Source organism: Cornus florida, unplaced genomic scaffold, assembly GCF_030987335.1.
Source record: "Cornus florida cultivar Cherokee Brave unplaced genomic scaffold, ASM3098733v1 CherokeeBrave_3.0.0_Hap2_Chr02, whole genome shotgun sequence".
Lineage (NCBI taxonomy): Eukaryota > Viridiplantae > Streptophyta > Magnoliopsida > Cornales > Cornaceae > Cornus > Cornus florida.
The window spans coordinates 2,032,645-2,047,261 of record NW_026775572.1 but is presented as its reverse complement, the minus strand read 5'-3'; the positions used below and the strand labels follow the sequence as shown (position 1 = coordinate 2,047,261).

Here is a 14,617-nt window from a genome sequence, read left to right as displayed (position 1 = left end):
GGATAGAGTCGAGACCCTACCACATTATTCTTTTTCTACTTGCTTTTATGCATTATTGTTATCCAAGTCGCTATCCTCTCACATCTCTCTTACCATCTGGTTGGTTTTTACTTTTAGAATGAAATTCCATGTCTCATCCAATAAATAAAATATTGAAAATGGATCATTAACACATAAATGAAACGATTTGAGTCTAAACTGTTTGATACATCTGTAAAGTATCCAAGAGGCTCTAGACTCGAGCACCAAATTGTCCATGTGAATTCGATGTACTGAATCGGTGCAACTGGTTTGCTCATGTATTATTGTATATATATATATATATATATATATATATAAAGAGGGAAAATGATGATACTCACTCCTAAAGAGAGTACTGAATGGAAAGCCAAGGTTTCCATTTGATGCTTTATGAAGATTTAATAATTCATGGTAATAACCCTTCTATGTTTCCATTATGTTTGGCTTTCCTTTTAAATTCATTATCGAACTTCTAAATTATTCTCAACAATCACGCAAAGTTCTCGTCACCAAGTTGCCCAATTTTATGACAGATCCACACTGATCCCAAAATGTGCTATAGCATGAAGAAACACAGAATTACATAATTTTATGTTTGATCTCTACTACACACAATCAAATGAAAGAACTAGCGGTGGTACATTTACAAAAGCACTATACAGAATAAAACAACTCAGAGAGCCGTTAAACATATAAGCAATTGTTTGCACACTTCTTCTAGTTCGGGTGAAAGCTCCGATGATGATACACTTGATAGCACTGCTTTTGCTTCAAGTAGTGCCCCTGAGATACTCTCGACAACCATTTCTTCACTTGCCATGAGAGATGCCATTAATTTGGCACCAGCCATCCTTTCCTGATGAAAACATAAAAAATAAAAAGCATTTATAACGGGCCAAACAGTTGGCTATTTCGTAAAAAGAACTCCTAAACGAATTACATCCACCTCCTTTAGGATTTCTTATAGCTAACTTACATGTCCTGCACTTTTAACACTGACCCCCCAACTCAGAATGGTTCACTGGATGGTGATATTCATATATCTTTTTATGTATATAGTAGATAGATGGATTGACAAGTCAACTTGTTGTGAAAAGATCAAACCATTAGAAACTGCTAGCAACATATAAAAGTTGGGGAAGATCACTGTTACTTTTAAAACCACAAGGGAAATCAGTGTGAGAACCCTAAAGAAAGACGAGTGTATTTACCAAAAAATTAAAAAAGAAATAGAAACATGAGAACATGCCTGCATTCGCGAACAAAATATAAAATAGGTGAAGCAAAACCAAAAATTGAAGGATCTCAACCAAAACAACCTAGGTAATAATGCCCATATATTTTATATGCCAAAAGTACTTAAATCACATGATAATTCAAAAGCTTATGCAATCATCCATTGAGAAGTACATGATATTTGGAAGTGAAATGAGAAAACGATTAATAAGCTAAAATCCTATCTATTAATATGTGGCATCATCACTAGTTTTTGTGTCGTTTGACTCGTTTTTACTTTTGTCATTCATAAACTATGTAGAATTTCTATTCAGATTTCACAGTTTATGACCAATTTTGAAAGGCAAAACTCCAGAACTAGAAAGTACTACTGGTTTTTACCCTAAATACAAGATACAAGTATGCTATAGCAGCCCCTCGTAGTTCATAAGGAGCAATGTGCTTAAAAATTTTAAGTAATTTGTGATTATGCCAGTACATGTGTGTCTTGATTACCAACCATGGTGCTGTCTTGATCACCAACCATGGTGCATTAAAATTGTGTCATACAGGAGGCCATTACCTTTTCTGATCCTTCTTTGAGAGATTTCAGAGCGACTTTGAGAAGATCAGAGGAGTAGGGAATGACCGCAGATTTCAGATAGTATACAGCTGAAAAGAGAACCTGGATGCATGCAGCTCTAATCTCGGATTCCACCATCAGCTGCTAACAACACCAAGTAAAGCAGAATTACCGGTAGCATTAAATAGTTTTGCATACTAAAAACTCAGCATAACTGGAACCTACTGATAAGGACCTCTATAATCAACATACCCCCACAGAATGAATGAGACGCGGAAGAATTTTTCGAGCCAACTGTTTCTTGCCAGAGTCGGAGATCTTTTGACAAGCACTAATGAGGACATTAGCCATGCAGAGGCGAGACGAGAGACATACTGACGCCTCAGACATGAACTTCCCACTCAATTCATTATTATCACACGTCAATTGCTGAATAACATAAGCGATGACTGAAAATTTCGAGCCAGCATAACCTGTGGTTAAGATCACAAAGATCACTTGAGCTCTCCAAAGCAGAATAAATGCTTATGTAAGTGGGAATCAGATACTAACCAGAACATCTATTCTTTCCAACAATGCCCATTTTCTTTGAGGTAGAGTCACTGAAGGATTCTGAAGCTTGTAGTTCAGTACATACCATCAGTGCTAGACAATCAATACACCCATGCTGTGCTTTGGAAACTGAAAAGAGAGATCTTGCAGCCATCATACTTCCGAAGCATTAAGAGGATCACCAAATCAGGGGGAAAAAATTAACTAGTTACCTTCATCTCCATCCAGCGAAGGCCATGACAGAACAGTTCCTATTGCTTCTTTTATTTTAAGCATTACAGGAGGCAAAATTGAACCCCTGCCTCTAACCTATTAACCAAAGGAACAACTAAAATTAACTACACAAATAGAACATATGGTTAGAACAATAGAAGATACAAAAAACCAGAATATCAAACATGCAATCATGAAAAAATATGTGTTGATGAAAGATTTTTACCACAAGGGATGTGCAAAGTGAAAACAGACAAGCTTTTATCTTCAGTACATCCTGAGCTTTAGTAGCATGTTCCAATTGAGAGGAAATAATGGGAAAGAGCACCTTAAGAACCCAAGACGGGGAAATTAGAATCATCAATATATAAAAATTGAAGGCGGCACAAAAGCACACATATAACACTAGAAATTACAAAAGCATGGCAACAAGATATTAGAAAGCCACACCCTAGAAGATAACGTATTCAAACTGTATTAACAACAAGATTTAATATAATTAAAATGAGAATGTTGGTTCACATTCTACTTTTTATATAATAGGTTGAAGTAATAAATGAGATTCAAATCAAGTCCAAAAAAATTTCAATCTGAAAGCAGAGACTGCAGCGTTCATGCAGTTAAAATATAATGATACTCTAACAGGGAAAAGAATAGCTCATCTGTTTCCAGAGTTTTTACAGATTGAAAAGGATAACAGAACCTTAATCAGTTCCTTTAAGGACAGCAGAGTAACTATTTTTTAAGACTAAGAGAAATGAGTTTCAGCATGCAAACTAAAGTGTATGCAATCATAGTCTGTTCTTAAACCAAGTTTCAGCAGCAACGGAAGAGCATGGTTCGTCAAGGGCTAACTTTAAGGGTGACATAAATAAGCTAGTTTGAGTTGAATTTAATCAACTGGGGCTTTGCCTTTTCTTATGATCAAGCAGCATTTAGGACTTGTGAACGTGGCATTCATTATTTAGAAATTAGTTTTTAGTAAAAACCTTTCCCAAATTTTAATCTTTCAAATCACTGTTAGTCTAGATTACAACAACATAATCACACACATGAATTCTTACAGACCAATTTCAATCTAAACAGTAAACCATGTAACCAAGATGTATGCACAAGGGCCAAGAGTCATTCGTATTTTCAGTCAATTTTTAAACAAAAATAAATTGTCAGATTGAAAAAACTTCTTAAAATTAATGCATTTAGAGAAAGACCACTTACTAAATTAACTAAATAAACATTTTAAAGAGTTGTCATAAATCCAGTCGAGTATAACTTAACCCACAAAAAAAGCATTCTTGGCTGCAACAAAAATAAGTGTTCATTATGCCTTTATTCCAAATTAGAAATCCCGTGATCCTTATTTATCACGTGCAACAGAAAATCATACATTTTTCAGTTAGACTCGAAAGGTTTACCAGATAAACAGACTGCATAACTAGCCTAGAACAACCTAAATATTAATTACTTGGAGTTGGTCCTGCCAAGCGGCATATGGGGAGGTGTATTGGAAACAAACCAATATAAGGCAATATTTCAAGCAAAATGGCTACTTCTAGACTCACAAGCACACACTCATTTTTGTCGGCCCATGTTTTTGCTAGAGCCTTCAACAGAGTGGGGAAGGAAGAAAGAAAGCAAAACAATTTTTTAATTTTTTTTTTTTTTAAAGAAAGTAACAGGATAACAAAATTGTATGCTAAAATCCACACCAACAACTTCTGCTAAATAGAAACTTATTTTAAAGAACAAAAATGCTTCAATATAAAATCTCATTGAACAAAGAGAGGATGGGGGAGGGGTCATAGAAGAAAAGGCTTACAAACTGCCTTTTATGAGGTCATAGTTAAAGAATCGTAATTCAATAAATATGCAGCCACACTTCGAGAAATATGAGAACCTGCAACTGCCTGGCCCAATTAATTTCCCTTACATCATATTCAGCACAAGCTTCTACAATTTTAACGTCTATGATTTATCACCTCAAGAACATAACATTCGCATAATTCAGGACGTAAACCACAAAAACCTTCTAAATATTCCTTATTTAAGCAATAGCATTCATCCTAACCTTAGAAAATATAGAAGTAACTGCCAAATACTTGAGGCCAAAAAGTGGAACTGTCACATACCTGGGGATGAATTCTGCCACAGAGCTCAGCTGCAAGTTTTCGAACATCTTCAAATTCGTACTTATTAATTGCCCTGAAAAAGATAACCAGAAAGGAACTTGTATCCTCATTCAAAACGAAAAGATTATTAAGCTAATAACAAACAATTAAAATCATGAACATGTTAATAAGCTTGAAGATGGTTGTGCATGTCAATAAACCTGTTGAGAAGAAGTGCAGCAACACACTCAGTGTTGTTGATGTCAAAATATACAGCATCTGGAATGTCATGAATGAATAACAGAAGTTAGGCATATCAATGCAGTAAAACTTGTTTCTCAAAAAGCTTGGAATGCCAATGATCAAGATCTTACCGAAAGGAAAAGATCAGAAAAGAGAGAGGAAACTTAAAACCTTTATCAATTAAACATTCAGCTTAATTGAACTGTGGGTTGAAAAGCAATTAAATAAGAAGACAGAGAGCATAACAAAGTCAGTTAAGGCTCATAAGCATACCATGCAGAACACTTTGATTGAGAAGTTCACCATAGACAGTAGAAGAATTGAGGTCATCAAAAACTCTAAGTGGAAGCAGCCTGATTATAAGTAATGGACAAAGGCGACAAAACAAAGATTGCTGCAATTCCACAGAGTCATCACTTGAATAGGTCCTACTCTCCCATCTAGAGAAGAAGCTTTCACCATATCAGCTAATGAAAAAAATAATGAATTCACCCACAACACAGTGACAGTAGAGCAGATACAATTGCCATTAGTTAAATGCTCAAACATACAACATATCCTACACAACAATGACAATATTGTTAACAACAATAATCATGATTCTAGTCATGTTTAAATGTGAAGTGGTGGATGCATAGCAGTTTACAAGAGAAATGAAACAACTAGTAGCCATGAAGGCATATGCCTCACTGGTTGAAAAAAGATTAATATATCGAAAAAATAATGGAAGAAGTACAAGACACTTCTATTTAAGTGAATTGATGTCAGGGGTATATACTAAACAAAATGAAGATGCTCACTTGGACAATAAAAGACACAGACAAAAGAAATAGAGAATTTAAAATATATCTATATGCTTTATAACCAGTAATGCAAATAGTGTCCTGCATTAAATTGAAAAAGAGACATTCACTAACAAGTAAATGGAAATATCATCAGGTTTAAGTGAAGAATATTCTGAGTATATGCACATTAACATAAGACGCAACTGAATAAAAACATCCATATACCTGCCAGACCTAGTAACTTCACTTGCTTGTCAGGAATGCATGAGGTTGAGGGCTAAGGAAGATCACAGCAGAGGAAGAAAAACCCAGTTCAAGTACTCAAGATAGCATTTCAGTGTCCTTGGACTTTGACTCTTAACACCGTTCAATTTTTTTAGTTAGAAATTCTATTAATGGATTAATAAGTACATGTTTGCACATCCAACAAAAAGTGAACAGCCCCTTACTGATTACACTCATGTCTAGAAGTATCATGTTGAGTGGGATTTGAGAAAAATATAGAGAACTGAATCCACAAACATATGATCACACAAACTTTATGTTGACATCGTTTTGTTACTTTCATGTAATTCCAAAGATGACCTTGGACCATATATTATTTAGATGATGGGTAAGCCCTTCAATCTCCATGGAACTATTGGAAGGGTATTGCAGATGCTCAAGATATTTAGCTACTACAAAATCATAATAAAGCCCAATGCAACTAAAACTAAAAGTAATTAGTGCATTTAAAAGAAGCAATATGGCTCAAGTCAATGATGATGCAAGGATACGAAGGGTGAAAGAGAAGATGTTATGGCTTAAATTAAGGAAATGCATAAAGCGAACTAGCAAAACACCGTTTCCATGGGGAATCCAAAGTAGTCAAAGAAGGCAAAAGTAATTTGTCATAATAAATTTTTGTAAATCCACATGACACTCCATTGAAGCTTTTATTCCATTAAGAAAACTAAATCCATACTGATACAGACAAAAAATACCAGAGACAAGCTTATACCAATGCAGAAAAGCCCTATTAATCATGGATCAAAGGTCCCTGAAACTTCCTACCACCGTTACATCGTAACTCCGATGAACTGCCCATTGCCTGCATTAGCATCTGAGAATAAAGGGAGTCCAAATTCACCGAAGACTTGGCACGCCTTGACTCTTAACAGTAGCCAAAAATGCCAAAAAGTCCAACTTAAAAAGAGTCGGAAAAAAAAAAACAAAAAAAAAAAAAAAAAATTGGAAACAACGTAGATATAAACAAGGCAAAAAATCTCTAAGATGAAACAAGCCACTCCAAGGCAGAATCAAACTCTGCCATCACTAATAGATTCTTCTTCAGCAATACGGGAAAGTAGATGTCCACTAAATCACAAGAGATGTGTGATCTAGGAAGCACAAATACTCGAACACGTGTTGGACACGGCTAGTAAGTGACCTAAAATTTGAATATTTTATTTTCTGGTTGGAGACAGCATGGACAAGGCAAGGACATGTTTTGACACTTTCAGGACACGATGGGTGGTTTTGTAATTATTTTTTTTAGAAGAATGTGATTCAATGCCATTTTAAATATATTATGGGTTAATTAGAAAAATAATATAAAATTAAGAAAACAAAATTAACAAACATCTAGCTCTAAGCTCAAAATTAGTGATTTTATTCATGATTATGTCAATAACTGAATGACCTTTTTGACAACCACCTAGTAACTAAAACATATTCACTTGCTGGGACCACTCATGAGGGAGAGTCTGGTCATGTGAGAGGACACGTTGATGAAATAATTATATAAATACATTGCTGGCTAATAACTTAAGCTAATTTTTGTCTCACAAAGGATAGGTAACAAGATAGATTACACTTTGGAAACTAGTCGTCACTAATTTTGTAAAGTCATTTGTTAATAATGCCGCCGACAGTTGTCACCTACAGTCCTACACTGGTGTTTCTAGCAAATCATTTGCAAACAAAATAGGGTAAAAGAAGCTCTTGTATATCCTAATATTTTCAAGCTCACATCCATCTTATCCGCTAAGATTTCCTCTTAGAATTAAGCTTCTGAATTACCATTATTATTAAAAGTTAAAATCAATTAACTAACAAAAGGAAAAATCTGTATACTTTGATTACATGTTTAACCAGCGAGGATTAAGTACATAAAAGAAATGACATTCAAGGGTCAAAATGAGATTAAAGAGAACATCAGGAAAATAATGTACTCACTTTTTCTGCCCTTGTGTATGCAACAGAAGTTGATTGAAGACTACATCTTTAGCATTCGCTAAGTGTTCACTTATGTAACTGAGAAACCTGACAATAATTGCATTTGATGGCTCTGCAAACATCTTGTCAATCAATGGACCAATCAACAAGTTCCAATCTTCAACCTATTATATTCCAGAACAATATAGAAACTAACTCAGATATAAACTAAAAGAATCCAGTATCTTAAAGATATCATTACTCACCAATAAAGTAAGAATATTCTGAATAATCATGTAAAAGCAATTTAAATGCCAAATTATAAGCTGAAGAGATAACTGGAAGAAGCTGCACAGACTTCAGAGATGAGCGTTCACTCAAGTTGTTTCACCTCTCTAACACCTGAAAGAGCTACCTTCGAGAGCGTGATGCAAATATAGCTGCTAGGAGTTGTTTTTAACAGTATGAAATGTTAAAGGATTCACACTGGCACTAACCAATAGTGACACCAGCAGCTACACGATGCAAATGTATAGAAGCCCACAACAGATTAACCAAGTGGTAAGATGAGAATAATTTACAATCTATGACCTCCTTCATGTGAAATATAAAGAAAACATAACTCTATTTCGTCTCAGAGAGACAGATAACAAAAAGAAAATATATATATAACCATCTGAAATGCTAATTCTTTTGAAGTCTAGAGTCCCATTCATCCTAAATGCATTATAGAATGGTCAAGATCAATATGTTTTCCCACTGATTTGTGTGTAAAAACAAAGCCACGGGATGGGTTACTATATAAATATAGAGCTAAGTAGACTGCAACTCTCTCCACTGATGTACATGGGTATGGTATGCAAAATTGCACAGATACACATAATCGTCAAGAAAATGAACTTTTCACACAAGCTAAATTCGGTTCTGACATTATATAGACAAAAATATATGCATCATGGCACAACCATATTATTGATTTTGGATGGCAAATATGAAATATCTGAGACGGTACAAGAAGTGAAAGAAATACATGGAAACATATGCATGCATATTTAAGAACTCTGCTAAAAAAAAGTAGTGGGCAAAGACCATAAGTAAACAACTCTATAGCATAGTAACATCAAATTTATTACATAAATCTACAAGCTAACCAAGCTTACATTTTTTGACCACTCTGGGATCAGCTTGAGCACTCTATCAGCATCCAACTTCAACCCTGCTAAATAAAAGGATAAAAATGAATAGAAGCAAAGAGGTAATTGCCTAACTACTTACTGTACAAGCTTTTGATGCACTCTTAGGCTGGTGTTTGGGTGGAGGAGGAGAAAAAGAAAAGGAAGAAATTTTAGAACCTTAGAACCATTGGAACTGCTATAACATTCTAAACTTCTGCCTAATTTTCCTCAGTCTATTTGCAACCAAAGGAAGCATAAAATAACATGATGTAGGACTTCAAGAGCAGCCTTAAATAGCTAAAACTTACAGAATTCAGTGGCTGAAATTTCCAACAACCAGGGCAGAAATTTGGAGGTTTTATAGTAGAAATGAATAAAAATCAAGGAGAAAAGAAATAGAATAAGAGCAGCCTATTGGAGTCGCACCAACAGGCCTCACACCTAGAAAAGGTCTCACACCCTCATAAATTGTGATCACTCACAAAGAAAATTTCATAAGATATTTTTATTCATTCATTCATTGATTCAACCAAAAGATTACACCCATCCCTTAATACGATTTCTACTCATGCGTCTTAGAGTTGCATGTTTGTTAACTCGTGACTTGTAGAATTACCTCCTAATTGAGATAATCAGTGACACACAACTCTTCCTATTCCTAGCTCATGACTTAATAATGTAAAAACAAATAAAAACCACCTTAATTGCATCATAATGCCCACCAAACTCATAAATGATGCAACTTGACCAAAACACCAAATTATTCAAGACTCCAAGTGGACCCACATCATCTAGCATATGCAAAACTAAGGCTCTAAGTCTTAATACTCCTTTCCATGCATTTCAAGGGATGCTGCCACTGATCTCCATCAATGGCTATAATCTTTAAAGGTGTATAAAAGGCACGGAAAGGAGGATTTTATGACTCGAGCCTTAATTTGGTATATGCTAGATGATGGGGGTCCACTTGGAATCTTGAATTATTGGAGTGATGCAATAAAAGATAGGTTTTATTTACTGCTATTTATGCCATTAAGACATGAGTTACGAATTTGAAGAGTCGTGAGTCATATTGATTACCTCAATTACGAGGTGAGTTCAAAAGTCACAAGATAAGCACCAAGTAATTCTAAGAGGCATGAGCAGAATCCTATAAAGAAATGGAGTGTAAAATTGGCTGGGCAGTGAATGAAGTGTGAGGCCTTCTCCAGGTGTGATGCCTAGACCTTTTGGTGTGATTCCAATCAGTGTTATTAAAAGCGCGCCTGGGCGCAAGGCGCCTACAGGCGCAGCTTTTGCGCCTCATGCTAGCCCAGGCGCAGCGACCTTCACTAGGCGCGCGCCTGGGCTGCGCCTTGGATGGTTTAAGAGGCGCGCTTAGGCGCGCTTCATATATTCTGTGGTCCTTTTATAATTTGTTTGGCTGTTTCCTTTTATGTTTTACGTGTACCATGTGTTTGCTTTTTTAATTTATATTATTATATATATATAGTTACAGCTTTTGGAAACTGAAAGTACAAAACAAAAACTTTAAGTACAAAATGGAAATTTGTCCTCTTGTGACTTGTGAGGCAACCCAATGTATCACAATAGTCAACAAAACAAATCAATCTATAGCAAAAGCTGCAGCAGAAATAAAGACGTGAGGGAGTGGGAAACAGAAGAAAGAGAAAGAAAGAAAGAAAGAAAGAAAGAAAGAAGAGAAGAGAAGAGAAGAGAGGGCAATCAGTTGCTTCCATCCGACGAAGATGAAGCCGGAATCACCGAATCAACCTACCAGGTCAGTTTAGTAATTTTTTTCCTCCTCCTGCTCTTCTCTTCTCCTCTTCTCTCTCTCTCTCTCTCTCTCTCTCTCTCTCTCTCTTCATTTGCTTATTCTCTAATCTCTATATCTCGCTTTTTTTTTTTTTTTGGTCTCTTTTTTTCTTCTTCACCTCTATATCTCTGGTTTTCTTCTTTCTTTTTCTGGGTCTCTTTTTTTTTTTCTTCTATCTTTTTCTCGGTCTCTGTTTTTGTTCTTATGGGTCTCTGTTTTTTTTTTTTTTTCCTTCTATCTTTTTCTCCGTCTCTGTTTCTGTTCTTCTGGGTCTCTTTTTTTCTTCCTCCTCTCTATATATCTGGTTTTGTGTTTTTCTCGGTCTCTTTCTTTTTATGGGTCTCATTTATTTTTTTTTCTTCTATCTTATTCTCCATCTATGTTTTTGTTCTTCTGGGTCTATATATATATATATATATTTCTCTCTCTGGCTTGTATTTTTTTTCTTGCTGTATTTTTTTCTCGCTGTATTTTTTTCTCGTTGTATTTTTTTTCTCTGTATTTTTTTTTTTTTTTTTTTCTCTCTAGCCTGTATTTTTTTTCTTCGTTGTATTTTTTTTCTTGCTGTATTTTTTTTATTTATTTATTTTTTCTCTCTGGCCTGTATTTTTTTTCTCGCTGTATTTTTTTTCTCCTTTCTTCTTTGAAGGCTGCCTGTCTCTTCTTTTTTTTTTTGTGTTGTTGTGTTCTGTTTTTTCTTCTTTTGAATGCAATTTACTGAATTTTGCTACATGCTGTATGCTAGATTATTTAAATTTTGAATGCATCTTTCTGAATGGTGTTTGCTGAAAGTGTGAATGTTGTTTGCTGAATGTTTGTTTGCTGAATTTAACTTGGTCCATCACTCCATTGACTCCATTCTATTTAGTGTTTTTATTATTGGATGTTCATTGTTTAATTGTGTTATTTTTGTTAAGAATTATTGTTTTAAAATTATACTTTGTGCGCCTCACATCACTCAGGCTCGCTCCTCGCCGTGCACCTCGCGCCTAGGCTCCAAGGGGCCTCTAGCGCCTCGGTGCGCCTTGGGCTTTTAATAACTATGATTCCAATATGTTGCTCTTGTTACGACAAATGCAACGAACCAAGCAACAATTACGATAACACGACAGAAAAATAAACACACCACACAAAGAACACAGATTTATAGGTGGTTCGGCAAAGCCTACGTCTACGGTGGAGATCCGGAGAAAGTCTTCACTATGTGTAAAATCGGAGATTACAAGTTTCAGCCCCACTCTTCTATACGGATTTCAGTGTCTGTCACACAACCCACTACAAACCCTAAATGCCCTTATATATCGGGCTACAAGAGAGTACTAATTAGGGTCCACGACCCATGAGCAAAAACGGGTCAAACGTTTTCCAACTACCCGTTGGGTCAAAAACGGGCCGCGTGCAACCCGGCACCAAATTCGGGCCACAACGTCACAGCTCTTATTCAATTTCTTTTCTCCTTGATTTTTCTACATTTCTACTATCATCCACTGAATTCTGCCCTGGTTGTTTGAAATTTCAGCCACTGTTTTCTGTAAGTTTTAGCTATTTAAGGCTGCTCTTGAAGTCCTACATCATAACTTAATATAATAAATTGCAGATATATAATAAGTAACATGGTTAGAAGCACAAGAAAATATAGTTGACAATCCTAGAACACCACTCTAGTAAAGTTCTCCAGGCCAAAATATTTCTATAGATAAGTAACTTATTAAAAGAAATATCATGTCCAGAAAGCCCATCTGGCAAAATCCATGTAACTGCGATTGCTATCCTGCAGTGATAGAGCATGTGCTCATTCAAGTTAAGCATCTCATGTACTACATGCCATGCCTAATTGACACTTGACAGCAATGAGACACACTATTTGATAAAAGCCTAATTCAGAAGCCTGACTACACACAATTAACATAACAAGAAGGCCCAACCATTAAATCTCAAAAGGTATTTTCCCCAAAATAATATGGAAAGCTTCTGATATTAATTAATAGAACAGAAATATACAGCTAAAATTATAAACTTATGCTACTTTTTATACATAAATTCTCGTAAATGGCAGACATTGGATGGTGAAATGTCACATGTCCCAAGGTGAACCAGATATTAGATTAAGCATCTCATATGTCATGCTAAATGTAAGCCTTTTTCTTCGACATGTAATTATTTTATTTACTTATAAGTTCTTAGTAAATTTACTTGCACACCTGCCCACACTGGGGATTGGACCTCCAACCTCCCCCTTGATGTGGTGGGCAGACCACTCAAGCAAAGTATGTTCCTACAGAAAAGAATTTCAAGGGAGATCTCATAATTCTCATTGGGACCCGGAAGATGGCTTATGTGGATTAAATATTACATTTATCAGTTTTGGACATTTTGCAGCTTTCCTTCCAGTATTGAAGATTTTTGTATGGGGTTTCAGACATTGAAGTTATGATAGGTGCTACCTAAAATTGACATGTATAAAAACAAGTACAAACAAGAACAAGGATGTAATTGCATGTCTAACGCACAATTCGAACAGCAAAAACAGTGAGACACATACCTTCTCCCCGATCACCAGAAGTATTTGGAAGATCTGGATTTTGGCAAAGACTGCTGCACAAAAACTAACAATGATAACTGAAATTCCTGTTTAAAGTATTAAAGTGGATAACATACAGTAGATAATTGTCAAAAATTTCCAGAAAAATGAACTTGCAAAAATTTTTTTTTTTACACAACTTCCAACAAATTAAACCATTGAAATTTTGTTATTAGCCTGATTGATGAGAGAATTCAAGACAAAATAAAAGAAAAATTAATCAAAACTGAACAAGCGATTACCTTAGACAGTCGAACAACATGCATATAACTTCAACTTTTTTGTTATGATATTTGAGCACCGCTAGGAGAGTGTTACTAGCAGATGACTGAACTCTTTCACTTGAGGAGAAAATAAGACGAAGTAAAGCAGGCAGGACTAGTGAAGGGTCTGCTTGCAAGAACAGCCAAATAATTCATTAGTGCTAAGGTTCAAGATAAAGGACATCAATCTGCACAAATAACAATAAAATACTGTACACGCATTAAGACATCAGAGAAAAGTTCTTTCCACTGGACCAGATAAAGTAGATGGCTAACAACAATTCTTTACATAAATACGTTCAGAGAGAGAGAGAGAGTGAGAGCAATGTAACTATTTTATATGCAATTCATAATCGCATATTTTTATTAGAGTTGAACACAATGTTGTGGATCAAAAAATGAACTTGAGAGTGCTAGATACCAAAACTTGACCAAGCTAGTCAAAATAGAAGCCCAAAGTTCATTATAGAGGGAAAGGAATAAGATGCCACTAATTAATTTATAGCCAATCCCACCAGGGTACAAAAGGAAGATAAAAAACAATAACAAACAACCAGTGCAAGGATTTTTTAAGACGTTGTTCATATACTCTACTCCATAGTCTTTTTCCAACTGATGTTCATATGAAATACATAAATACTATTTTTAAAAATATATATACTAAAGCATATGGCATTTCAGTCTCAAAAGTTCAGTGATTACAGAATAACTATCAAAAGAATATGTAAGAATTCTGTGCAGGCATTGATGCACTGGAATGTGCCATCTGCCCCATGAACATATTAAATAGAATGAAGAATGAAGATGAAAAATCAGAGTTCAAGCTCAAACACACACATCTCAAGTCAAAAAGTATTACGAAAACA

The 14,617-nt window shown here is 35.2% G+C and overlaps 1 protein-coding gene across 4 annotated transcripts in view; it reads right to left on the bottom strand.

The window, feature by feature from the left end:
* Positions 1 to 527: 527 nt before the first annotated feature.
* LOC132292139 (uncharacterized) overlaps positions 528 to 14,617 on the bottom strand; it is a 29,845-nt gene continuing 15,755 nt past the window's right edge. For 3 of the 4 annotated variants that reach the window (XM_059790330.1, XM_059790333.1, XM_059790334.1), the window contains 13 exons: positions 13,731 to 13,878; positions 13,450 to 13,502; positions 9,077 to 9,132; positions 7,938 to 8,101; positions 5,209 to 5,375; positions 4,914 to 4,971; positions 4,714 to 4,786; positions 2,811 to 2,912; positions 2,584 to 2,680; positions 2,372 to 2,500; positions 2,072 to 2,292; positions 1,820 to 1,960; positions 528 to 877 (listed from right to left, as the gene is read on the bottom strand). In XM_059790330.1, the coding sequence (XP_059646313.1) occupies positions 695 to 877; positions 1,820 to 1,960; positions 2,072 to 2,292; positions 2,372 to 2,500; positions 2,584 to 2,680; positions 2,811 to 2,912; positions 4,714 to 4,786; positions 4,914 to 4,971; positions 5,209 to 5,375; positions 7,938 to 8,101; positions 9,077 to 9,132; positions 13,450 to 13,502; positions 13,731 to 13,878 (1,592 nt within the window). In that variant the 3' untranslated portion in view covers positions 528 to 694. The remainder of the gene's footprint in view (positions 878 to 1,819; positions 1,961 to 2,071; positions 2,293 to 2,371; positions 2,501 to 2,583; positions 2,681 to 2,810; positions 2,913 to 4,713; positions 4,787 to 4,913; positions 4,972 to 5,208; positions 5,376 to 7,937; positions 8,102 to 9,076; positions 9,133 to 13,449; positions 13,503 to 13,730; positions 13,879 to 14,617) is intronic. The other variant, XM_059790331.1, reaches the window with a different exon arrangement.